This window comes from Mobula hypostoma, chromosome 23 (genome assembly GCF_963921235.1).
Source record: "Mobula hypostoma chromosome 23, sMobHyp1.1, whole genome shotgun sequence".
In the NCBI taxonomy this organism is placed as follows: Eukaryota; Metazoa; Chordata; class Chondrichthyes; order Myliobatiformes; family Myliobatidae; genus Mobula; species Mobula hypostoma.
In genome coordinates this window covers 57,771,719-57,784,148 of record NC_086119.1, presented here as the reverse complement: position 1 = coordinate 57,784,148, position 12,430 = coordinate 57,771,719, and the positions used below count along the sequence as shown (strand labels likewise).

At 50.5% G+C, this 12,430-nt stretch overlaps 1 protein-coding gene across 1 annotated transcript in view; it reads left to right on the top strand.

The window, feature by feature from the left end:
* Positions 1 to 523: 523 nt before the first annotated feature.
* The window catches only part of LOC134336971 (glutathione hydrolase 5 proenzyme-like), a 103,027-nt gene continuing 91,120 nt past the window's right edge, over positions 524 to 12,430 (top strand). The window contains exon 1 of the mRNA XM_063031709.1: positions 524 to 969. Within this exon, the coding sequence (XP_062887779.1) occupies positions 560 to 969 (410 nt within the window). The 5' untranslated portion in view covers positions 524 to 559. The remainder of the gene's footprint in view (positions 970 to 12,430) is intronic.

The window sequence follows — 12,430 nt, the reverse complement described above, 5'->3', positions numbered from 1 at the left end:
GAGGAAGAGTCTTGGCCCAAAACATCAACTGTTTTTTCCACTCCAGGGGTGGTGAGTTTCTCCAGTAGCTTGTGTGTGTGTTACTCAAGATTAAGAGAAATCTCTTGACCCAAAGGATAAGTGGTCCTGTGGAATTCCCCGTACGGAGGAAAATCACTGACGAAAGGTAGATGCATACCTTAAACACAAGAGATTTTATATTGCTGGAAATACATCGACACACACAAAATGTGGAGGAACTCAGCAGGTCAGGCAGCATCTTTGGAGAGGAATTCACCAGCGAGACCCTTCACCAGGAAACATTGACTGTTTAATCCTTTCCGTAGATACTGCCTGACCTGCTGAGTTCCTCCAGCATTTTGTGTCTCTTTCTCTAGCTGGGAGCGTTAATGCTGAATGGATCAAGATATGGCGGGGGAGGAGGGAAGGTAGCCACGCAGGTGGGACATGCCGGAGGGTCTCCATTCTTGCCTCTGCTTTCTGCTGAAGACCTCAGGACTCTGAGCTCTCCCGGAATGGATAGAATCTTAAGCAACTTCAATTCGCCGAGATCCAGGAAATGGGAGCGGGAATCCCCCGCCCACAGCGGGAGGGGGTGGGGGGAGAATACAGTATTAGCGGACTGCAGGAGGAGAGGAAGGAACGCACATTGGATCCGAAGGAGCAAGAGAGGACAGAATTGCACCCCAGAGCCGGGGGTGCAGAAGCAAACAGGCTGCGGGAAGGCGCGGAGCGGGAGCGAAGGCAGAGGCTGTGTGGAGAGCGTGTGGCTCGGCCCATCGCGATGCGGACGGACATGAAGCGGTGGAAGGGCTGCTGCTGGCTGCTGCTGGCGCTGCTGCTGCTGGGGTTGCTGGTGGCTGTCGGGGTGCTGGTGTTCTTGGCGCGGAGACCGTGCTGCCCTTCTCATGCCCCGTACTCGCAAGGTGCCGTGGCCGCTGATTCCCGACGGTGCTCGCAGGTCGGCAGGTAAGAGCAGAGCAGGGCGGGCCGGGCCCCGGGATAAGGTAAACAGGCAGACCTCACCTATGCACAGTATGGTCCTGGGCACAGAAACACAATTGCACCCGTTAATAGACAGCAAAATCCTGTGCTTCGCTCAGTAGTAGCCAGCAAGATGCCGGGCGCTGAGGACATGGGCATGGGCAGGGACAGGGACAGGGACAGGGACAGGACTCCGGACTCCGGACTCAGTTCAGTTACAGCTTCCACGCTCCCCATACACAGACATCCACCACAGTGTTCCGGAGCTGTTCACAACACACACAGGGTCAAGAGCTGAGCGGTCCCATACAGTCCGCTCCCCTCCCTCCACCGATACACAGACCACCGACCAATCCTCAGCAGCCCCCCGCCCCCAACTCCCACCGAAACGTCCGGACAACGTTAACTCATTCCCACAACTGTTCCAGCTCCATGCATTTGCCCAGTGCCCGGCTCATTATTACACAGCAGATACAAACCCTTAGCACGCTGTCTCATACACAAAGGGTTCGACTCTCACGAGTTCTGACTTTGAAGAGGTAACCAAGGTCGACGAGGGAGCGTAGTAGATGCGGTCCATATGGTGCTTAGACAGGAGAAAATCTGCAGATGCTGGAAAACCTGAGCAACACACACACACAGTGCTGGAGGAACTCAGCAAGCCTAAGATATAAACTTCTTCAGGGTAGGCATCCCTCCAACAGACTTCACAGTCGGGACGATTTAAGCTTTTTCAGAATCAAAGTCCCTTGAAGAGAGTTGGCAGTAGTCCCAGCAGTCTGCTGAGTTCCTCCAGCATTGTGTGAGTGTGTGTGTGTGTGTGTGTGTGTCTTCAGGAAGGCCTTGCATGGTAACTTTTTGACTTGATAGAGATGTGTAAGATGACAAGAGGCATAGATCGAGTAGACAGCCATTGACTTTCCCTGGGGTGGAAATTGCTAAAACAAGAGGCATAATTTTAAGGTGACTAGCAGGAGGATGTCAGAGGTGAAGGGTTTTTTTTTACACAGTGATGGGTGTGTGAAATGCTCTGCATGGGGGTGGTAGAGGCAGGTACATTTGGGGCATTTAAGAAACTCTTGGATAAGCATATGGATGATTGAAAAATGGAGGCTATGTGGAAGAGAAGGGTTAGGTTGATCTTAGGATAAGTTCAAAGGTTGGCAAAACATTGTGGGCCAAAGAGATGTGCTGTGCAGTATTGTTTTACATTAGAACACAAGAAATAGGAGCAGGAGTCGGCCATCTGGCCCGTCGAGCCTGCTCCACCATTCAATAAGATCATGGCTGATCTGACCATGGACTCATCTCCACCTACCTGCCTTTTCCCAGAACCCTTCATTCCCCTACTCTGCAAAAATCTGTCCAACTTTGACTTAAATATATTAACTGAGGGAGCGTCCATTGCTTCATTGGACAGAGAATTCCACAGATTCACCACCTCTGGGAAAAGCAGTTCCTCCTCATCACCGTCCTAAATCTTCTTCCCTGAATCTTGAGGCTATGTCCCCTCGTTCTAGTCTCACCTACCAGTGGAAACAACTTTCCTGCCCCTATCTTATCTATCCCTTTCATAATTTTATATGTTTCTATAAGATCTCCTCTCATTTTTCTGAGTTCCAACCAGTACAGTCCCAGGCGACTCAATCTCTCCTCATAGTCTAACCCCCTCACCTCTGGAATTAACCTGGTGACCCTCCTCTGCTCCTTTATGGAAGGTTGCTGAGAAGGTGAGATCACTTGGGATCCAGGCAAACTGGCTGGATGGTGGGAAGCTGAAGGTGATGGTGGGAAGCTGAGGGTGATGGTGGGATGTTGTCTCTTGGGCTGGATGCCTGTGACCAGTATGGTTTCCCAGGATTCAGTGCTGCCCCCATGGTGTTGGATCTGCATCAATGATTTGAATGAGAACATACAAGTCATGGGAGGGAGATTACAGACAATAGCTACAGAGGGAACTTGATCAGCTGGTTAAGTGGGCCGTGGAATGGCAAATGAAGATACATCTGAGGTGTTGCATTTGGGAAGACTTTCACAGTGACAGGCAGGGCCCCGTGGACTATTGTAGAACATAGGCACCCTGGAGAACAAGTACATCATTCCTGAAAGTGGCACAAGTAGAGAGGTTGGTGAGGACACACTGGCCCTCATCAGTCAGGACTCTGGGTATAGCAGTGGGGAGGTTCCATTGCAGTTCTACAAGATGTTACTGATGTTGCATTTGGAATGTCGTGTTCAGTTCTGGTCACTCCATTATAGGAAAGATGCCATTATGCTGGAAAGGGTGCTGAAAAGTTTTATGAGGATGTTGTCAAGAACTGAGTTATCGGGAGAGGTTGACTTTGTCTTTTGGAACATAGCAGACTAGGGGAACATCTTACAGAAGTGTATCAGACCATGAGGGGCACAGAAAAGAATGCAGTCTTTTCCCCATCAGGAACTAGAATGTATCTTTTCCCCAGCACTGGGAAATCAGGAACTAGAGGGCATAGGTTTAAGGTGAGAGGGGAGAGATTTAATAGGAATATGAGTGGCAAATTTATTCATCCAGAGGGAGGTCAGCATATGGAATGAGTTGTCAGAGGAGTGGTAAAGGCCAGTACATTAACAACATTTGAAAGTTATTTGGATGTATTGATAAACAAGAGATTCTACAGATACTGGAAATCCAGAGTAAAATGCACAAATGCTGGAGGAACTCAGCAGGACAGGCAGCATCTATGTAAAGGAACAAAGAGTCTGTTTTGTTCTGAGACCCTTCATCAGGAAGTTTAGAGAGAAGTTGGTCAAACACTGGCAATGGTCCTGGCTCAAAAGTGCATCTTTATCAACATGTACCATGTTTCTGTGTTGTATAACTTGCTAGCTCTAACGAAGCACATCCTGTTCACTGTTACACACTGTACGGACTTATTTCAGGAGCCTCCTAGCATCGTTCTCACTTCTTACTGAAGAAAAGCACATCTTGACTAACAGCGCAATGCCAACTCCTCATTTTACACTGCCGTCTCGTCCAAGAATTCCCTACCCCAGAGTACGGAGTTGCCAGGCCTGCCTATGTCAACCACATTACAGTGATGGTGACAATGTTATAGTCCCACATGATAATTCCAGTTTGGAGATCCTAGCAGAGCAGTGTGCATGTGGTGTGCGCTGCCGACATTGACCTGGCAGTGTGTGCTGTGGTTTGCTGAGTGATTCTGCAAAATCATCTGCATCCAAAATCTTTTCTCTATCCTTTCCAGATTGACAACATCCTTCCTATAGCTGAATGAATACGATACTCCCAATGAGATCTCAGTGATGTCTCGTACGATACTCCCAATGAGATCTCAGTGACATCCCGTATGATACTCCCAATAAGTCCTCAGTGACATCCCGTACGATACTCTCAATGAGATCTCGATGACATCCCGTACGATACTGCAAATGTGATCTCAGCAACGTCCTGTACGATACCCCCAATGGGATCTTAGTGACATCCCGTACGATACTCCCAATGAGATCTCAGTGACATCCCGTATGATACCCCCAATGAGATCTCAGTGACATCCCGTATGATACTCCCAATGAGATCTCAGCAAAGTCCCGTACAATACTCCCAATGAGTTCTCTGTGATGTCCTGTGCGATACTCCCAATGAGATCTCAGTGACATCCTGTATGATACTCCCAATGAGATCTTAGTGACATCCCATACGATACTCCCAATGAGCTCTTAGTGACATCCCATACGATACTCCAAGTGAGATCTTAGCGACATCCTGTACAATACTCCCAATGAGATCTCCGTGACATCCCGTATGATACTCCCAATGAGATCTCAATGACATCTTGTATGGCTGTGAGATGATGTTCCGAATTCCTGCACTGGTTGTCCTGACTGCTGATGCTTCTTCTTTACCCTGTCTACAGTGTTGCGACTGTCTGGGAACTCTTTATCTGTACCCTTGGGTTTCTCTGTTCTAGTACTGTTTGCTATGTAAGTACTGCCTGGTTTACTCACCAAAATCCCCCACCTCACACTTGTCTGATTTGACTTCCATCTGCTATTCCTTTGCCCCAGTTGATCTAAATCCTGTCGTAATCTTAGACAAACTGCATCATCTGCTAACTTATTAACCATGTTAATGACATTGTGATTCAGATTGTGAGCATAGATGATAAGCAAAGCACCAAACTATCACAAGCTTGCAGTCTGAAGAATAATCCTCCACTACCACATAAAGTCTTCAACCACCAACCAACCTTGTATCCTTTTGGTTCATCCACCCTGGATCGAAGGTGATCTAACTTTCCAGACCGGTCTACCAGTGCGATCGTGCCAATGTCTCCCTGTAGACAACATTTATCACATTGTGGTCTCCTCTACAAAAATAGTTAAAGGTGTGAGACATGGATAGTCAGAGACGTTTTCCCCAGGGCAGAAATGGCTAATTCCAGGGGGCATAATTTAAAGGTGATAGGAGGGAGGTATAAGGGTGTATTGGCCTTCATCAACCGTGGAATTGAGTTTAAGAGCCGAGAGGTAATGTTGCAGCTATATAGGTCCCTGGTCAGACCCCACTTGGAGTACTGTGCTCAGTTCTGGTCGCCTCACTACAGGAAGGATGTGGAAACTATAGAAAGGGTGCAGAGGAGATTTACAAGGATGTTGCCTGGATTGGGGAGCATGCCCTATGAGAATAGGTTGAGTGAACTCGGCCTTTTCTCCTTGGAGCGACGGAGGATGAGAGGTGACATGATAGAGGTGTATAAGATGATGAGAGGCATTGATCATGTGGATAGTCAGAGGCTTTTTCCCAGGGCTGAAATGGCTAAGGTGAGAGGGCACAGTTTTAAGGTGTTTGGAAGCAGGTACAGAGGAGATGTCAGGGGTAAGTTTTTTACACAGAGAGTGGTGAGTGTGTGGAATGGGCTATCGGCGATGGTGGTGGAGGCGGATATGATAGGGTCTTTTAAAAGACTCCTGGATAGGTACACGGAGCTTAGAAAAATTGAGGGCTATGGGTAAGCCTGGGTAATTTCTAAAGTAAGTTCATGTTGGGAACAGCGTTGTTGGCTGAAGGGTCTGTATTGTGCTGTAGATTTTCTATGTTTCTACGTGATGTCAGAAGTAACTTTTTTACACAGAGACCGTAGCTGCATAGAGTACCATGTGAGGACTGGTGTGGAAGCAGATGCATTATGGACAATCTTATATGGGCATGTGAATTGTTGAAAAATGGATGGCTCTGTATAAGGGCAGGGTTAGACTGATTTTCGTGTAGGTACTGTGGGGTAGCACAGTGGTTAACACAGCACCGTACTGTACATGCGACATGGGTTCAACGCCCACTGCTACTTGCATGGAGTTTGTAAGCGTGCGTTTTCTCTGAGTACTCTGCTTTTCTCCCACACACCAGAGACGTAGCAGTTGTCCTGTGATTAGGGTAGGATTAAACGGGGGCGATTGCTGGGTTATTCTGCTGTGCATGACAATGAATAGGTAAAGGGCTTGTATTGTGCTATAATGTACAGTTCTGTCCTATAATCTCCCATGAACAAAACCACGCTGAACTTCCATGGCTAGTCCTTGCAGCTCCTCCGAAATAAAGGCACAGATTTGGTCATCCTCTGTCTTCTGTCACCTGACACCGTGCCAATACCCTCTGTCTTCTGTCACCTGACACTGTGCCAATACCCTCTGTCTTCTGTCAACTGACACAGTGCCAATACCCTCTGTCTTCCAGTGCCCGATCTGACACCATGCCAATACCCTCTGTCTTCTGTCACCTGACACAGTGCCAATACACTCTGTCTTCTGTCATCTGACACCGTGCCAATACCCTCTGTCTTCTGGTACCCGACCTGACACCGTGCCAATACCCTCTGTCTTCTGTCACCTGGTACAGTGCCAATACCCTCTGTCTTCCAGTGCCCGATCTGACACGGTGCCAATACCCTCTGTCTTCTGTCACCTGACACAGTGCCAATACCCTCTGTCTTCCAGTGCCCGATCTGACACCATGCTAATACCCTCTGTCCTCTGTCACCTGACACAGTGCCAATACCCTCTGTCTTCTATCACCTGACACAGTGCCAATACCCTCTGTCTTCTGTCACCTGACACAGTGCTAATACCCCAGTGCCCGATCTGACACAGTGCCAATACCCTCTGTCTTCTAGTGCCCGATCTGACACAGTGCCAATACCCTCTGTCTTCTGGTACCCGACCTGACACCGTGCCAATACCCTCTGTCTTCTGTCACCTGACACTGTGCCAATACCCTCTGTTTTCTGTCACCTGACACAGTGCCAATACCCTCAGTCTTCTGGTACCCGAACTGACACCGTGCCAATACCCCCTGTCTTCTGTCACCTGACACCGTGCCAATACCCTCTGTCTTCTGTCACCTGACACTGTGCCAATACCCTCTGTCTTCCAGTGCCCAATCTGACACCGTGCCATTACCCTCTGTCTTCTGGTACCCGACCTGACACCGTGCCAATACCCTCTGTCTTCTGTCACCTGACACCATGCCAATACCCTCTGTCTTCTGTCACCTGACACAGTGCCAATGCCCTCTGTCTTCTGTCACCTGACATAGTGCCAATACCCCAGTGCCCGATCTGACACAGTGCCAATACCCTCTGTCTTCCAGTGCCGGATCTGACACAGTGCCAATACCCTCTGTCTTCTGGTACCCGACCTGACACTGTGCCAATACCTCTGTCTTCTGTCACCTGACACAGTGCTAATACCCCAGTGCCCGATCTGACACAGTGCCAATACCCTCTGTCTTCTGGTACCCAACCTGACACCGTGCAAATACCCTCTGTCTTCTGTCACCGGACATAGTGCCAATACCCCAGTTCCCGATCTGACACCGTGCCAATACCCTCTGTCTTCTGGTACCCGACCTGACACAGTGCCAATACCCTCTGTCTTCCAGTGCCCGATCTGACACGGTGCCAATACCCTCTGTCTTCTGTCACCTGACACAGTGCCAATACCCTCTGGCTTCCAGTGCCCAATCTGACACCGTGCCAATACCCTCTGTCTTCTGGTACCCGACCTGACACCGTGCCAATACTCTCTGTCTTCTGTCACCTGACACCGTGCCAATACCCTCTGTCTTCTGTCACCTAACACCATGCCAATACCCTCTGTCTTCTGTCACCTGACACAGTTGCAATGCCCTCTGTCCTCTGTCACCTGACATAGTGCCAATACCCCAGTGACCGATCTGACACCGTGCCAATACCCTCTGTCTTCTGTCATCTGACACCGTGCCAATACCCTCTGTCTTCTGGTACCCGACCTGACACCGTGCCAATACCCTCTGTCTTCTGGTACCCGACCTGACACAGTGCCAATGCCCTCTGTCTTCTGTCACCTGACACCGTGCCAATACCCATGGTCTTCTTTTACCTGGCACAGTGCCAATACCCTCTGTCTTCCAGTGCCTGATCTGACACGGTGCCAATACCCTCTGTCTTCTGTCACCTGACACAGTGCCAATAACCTCTGTCTTCCAGTGCCCGATCTGACACCGTGCCAATAACCTCTGCCTTCTGTCACCTGACACAGTGCCAATACCCTCTGTCTTCCAGTGCCCGATCTGACACAGTGCCAATACCCTCTGTCTTCGAGTGCCCGATCTGACACAGTGCCATTACCCTCTGTCTTCTGGTACCCGACCTGACACCGTGCCAATAACCTCTGTCTTCTGTCACCTGACACAGTGCCAATACCCTCTGTCTTCCAGTGCCCGATCTGACACAGTGCCAATACCCTCTGTCTTCGAGTGCCCGATCTGACACAGTGCCAATACCCTCTGTCTTCTGGTACCCGACCTGACACCGTGCAAATACCCTCTGTCTTCTGTCACCTGACACCGTGCCAATACCCTCTGTCTTCTTTTACCTGACACAGTGCCAATACCCTCTGTCTTCCAGTGCCCGATCTGACACGGTGCCAATACCCTCTGTCTTCTGTCACCTGACACAGTGCCAATACCCTCTGTCTTTTGGTACCCGACCTGACACCGGGCCAATACCCTCTGTCTTCTGTCACCTGACACCGTGCCAATACCCTCTGTCTTCAGGTACCCGACCTGACACAGTGCCAATACCCTCTGTCTTCTGTCACCTGACACAGAGCTAATACCCCAGTGCCTGATCCGACACAGTGCCAATACCCTCTGTCTTCTGGTACCCGACCTGACACCGTGCCAATACCCTCTGTCTTCTTTTACCTGACACAGTGCCAATACCCTCTGTCTTCCACTGCCTGATCTGACACCGTGCCAGTACCCTCTGTTTTCTGTCACCTGACACAGTGCCAATACCCTCAGTCTTCTGGTACCCGACCTGACACCGTGCCAATACCCCCTGTCTTCTGTCACCTGACACCATGCCAATACCCTCTGTCTTCTGTCACCGGACATAGTGCCAATGCCCTCTGTCTTCCAGTGCCCGATCTGACACGGTGCCAATACCCTCTGTCTTCTGTCACCTGACACAGTGCCAATACCCTCTGTCTTCTGGTACCCGACCTGACACCATGCCAATACCCTCTGTCTTCTGTCACCTGACACAGTGTCAATACCCTCTGTCTTCTGTCACCTGACACAGTGCCAATACCCTCTGTCTTCTGGTACCCGACCTGACACAGTGCCAATACCCTCTGTCTTCCAGTGCCCGATCTGACACGGTGCCAATACCCTCTGTCTTCTGTCACCTGACACAGTGCCAATACCCCCTGGCTTCCAGTGCCCAATCTGACACCGTGCCAATACCCTCTGTCTTCTGGTACCCGACCTGACACCGTGCCAATACCCTCTGTCTTCTGTCACCTGACACAGTTGCAATGCCCTCTGTCCTCTGTCACCTGACATAGTGCCAATAACCCAGTGCCCGATCTGACACCGTGCCAATACCCTCTGTCTTCTGTCATCTGACACCGTGCCAATACCCTCTGTCTTCTGGTACCCGACCTGACACCGTGCCAATACCCTCTGTCTTCTGGTACCCGACCTGACACAGTGCAAATGCCCTCTGTCTTCTGTCACCTGACACCGTGCCAATACCCTTTGTCTTCTTTTACCTGGCACAGTGCCAATACCCTCTGTCTTCCAGTGCCTGTTCTGACACGGTGCCAATACCCTCTGTCTTCTGTCACCTGACACAGTGCCAATACCCTCTGTCTTCCAGTGCCCGATCTGACACAGTGCCAATACCCTCTGTCTTCGAGTGCCTGATCTGACACAGTGCCAATACCCTCTGTCTTCTGGTACCCGACCTAACACCGTGCAAATACCCTCTGTCTTCTGTCACCTGACACCGTGCCAATACCCTCTGTCTTCTTTTACCTGACACAGTGCCAATACCCTCTGTCTTCCAGTGCCCGATCTGACACGGTGCCAATACCCTCTGTCTTCTGTCACCTGACACAGTGCCAATACCCTCTGTCTTCTGGTACCTGACCTGACACAGGGCCAATGCCCTCTGTCTTCTGTCACCTGACACCGTGCCAATACCCTCTGTCTTCTGGTACCCGACCTGACACCGTGCAAATACCCTCTGTCTTCTGTCACCTGACACCGTGCCAATACCCTCTGTCTTCTTTTACCTGACACAGTGCCAATACCCTCTGTCTTCCACTGCCTGATCTGACACCGTGCCAATACCCTCTGCCTTCTGTCACCGGACATAGTGCCAATACCCCAGTTCCCGATCTGACACCGTGCCAATACCCTCTGTCTTCTGTCACCTGACACAGTGTCAATACCCTCTGTCTTCTGTCACCTGACACAGTGCCAATACCCTCTGTCTTCTGGTACCCGACCTGACACAGTGCCAATACCCTCTGTCTTCCAGTGCCCGATCTGACACGGTGCCAATACCCTCTGTCTTCTGTCACCTGACACAGTGCCAATACCCTCTGGCTTCCAGTGCCCAATCTGACACCGTGCCAATACCCTCTGTCTTCTGGTACCCGACCTGACACCATGCCAATACCCTTTGTCTTCTGTCACCTAACACCATGCCAATACCCTCTGTCTTCTGTCACCTGACACAGTTGCAATGCCCTCTGTCCTCTGTCACCTGACATAGTGCCAATAACCCAGTGCCCGATCTGACACCGTGCCAATACCCTCTGTCTTCTGTCATCTGACACCGTGCCAATACCCTCTGTCTTCTGGTACCCGACCTGACACCGTGCCAATACCCTCTGTCTTCTGGTACCCGACCTGACACAGTGCAAATGCCCTCTGTCTTCTGTCACCTGACACCGTGCCAATACCCTTTGTCTTCTTTTACCTGGCACAGTGCCAATACCCTCTGTCTTCCAGTGCCTGATCTGACACGGTGCCAATACCCTCTGTCTTCTGTCACCTGACACATTGCCAATACCCTCTGTCTTCTGGTACCCGACCTGACACCGTGCCAATACCCTCTGTCTTCTGTCACCTGACACAGTGCCAATACCCTCTGTCTTCCAGTGCCCGATCTGACACAGTGCCAATACACTCTGTCTTCGAGTGCCCGATCTGACACAGTGCCAATACCCTCTGTCTTCTGGTACCCGACCTGACACCGTGCAAATACCCTCTGTCTTCTGTCACCTGACACTGTGCCAATACCCTCTGTCTTCTTTTACCTGACACAGTGCCAATACCCTCTGTCTTCCAGTGCCCAATCTGACACCGTGCCATTACCCTCTGTCTTCTGTCACCTGACACAGTGCCAATACCCTCTGTCTTCTGGTACCCGACCTGACACAGGGCCAATACCCTCTGTCTTCTGTCACCTGACACCGTGCCAATACCCTCTGTCTTCTGGTACCTGACCTGACACCATGCCAATACCCTCTGTCTTCTGTCACCTGACACAGAGCTAATACCCCAGTGCCTGATCCGACACAGTGCCAATACCCTCTGTCGTCCAGTGCCCGATCTGATACTGTGCCAATATCCTCTGTCTTCTGTCACCTGACACAGTGCTAATACCCCAGTGCCCGATCTGACACAGTGCCAATACTCTCTGTCTTCTGTCACCTGACACAGTGCCAATACCCTCTGTCTTCCAGTGCCCGACCTGACACCGTGCAAATACCCTCTGTCTTCTGTCACCTGACACCGTGCCAATACCCTCTGTCTTCTTTTACCTGACACAGTGCCAATACCCTCTGTCTTCTGGTACCCGACCTGACACCGTGCAAATACCCTCTGTCTTCTGTCACCTGACACCGTGCCAATACCCTCTGTCTTCTTTTACCTGACACAGTGCCAATACCCTCTGTCTTCCAGTGCCCGATCTGACACGGTGCCAATACCCTCTGTCTTCTGTCACCTGACACAGTGCCAATACCCTCTGTCTTCTGGTACCCGACCTCACACCGGGCCAATACCCTCTGTCTTCCAGTGCCCGATCTGACACGGTGCCAATACCCTCTGTCT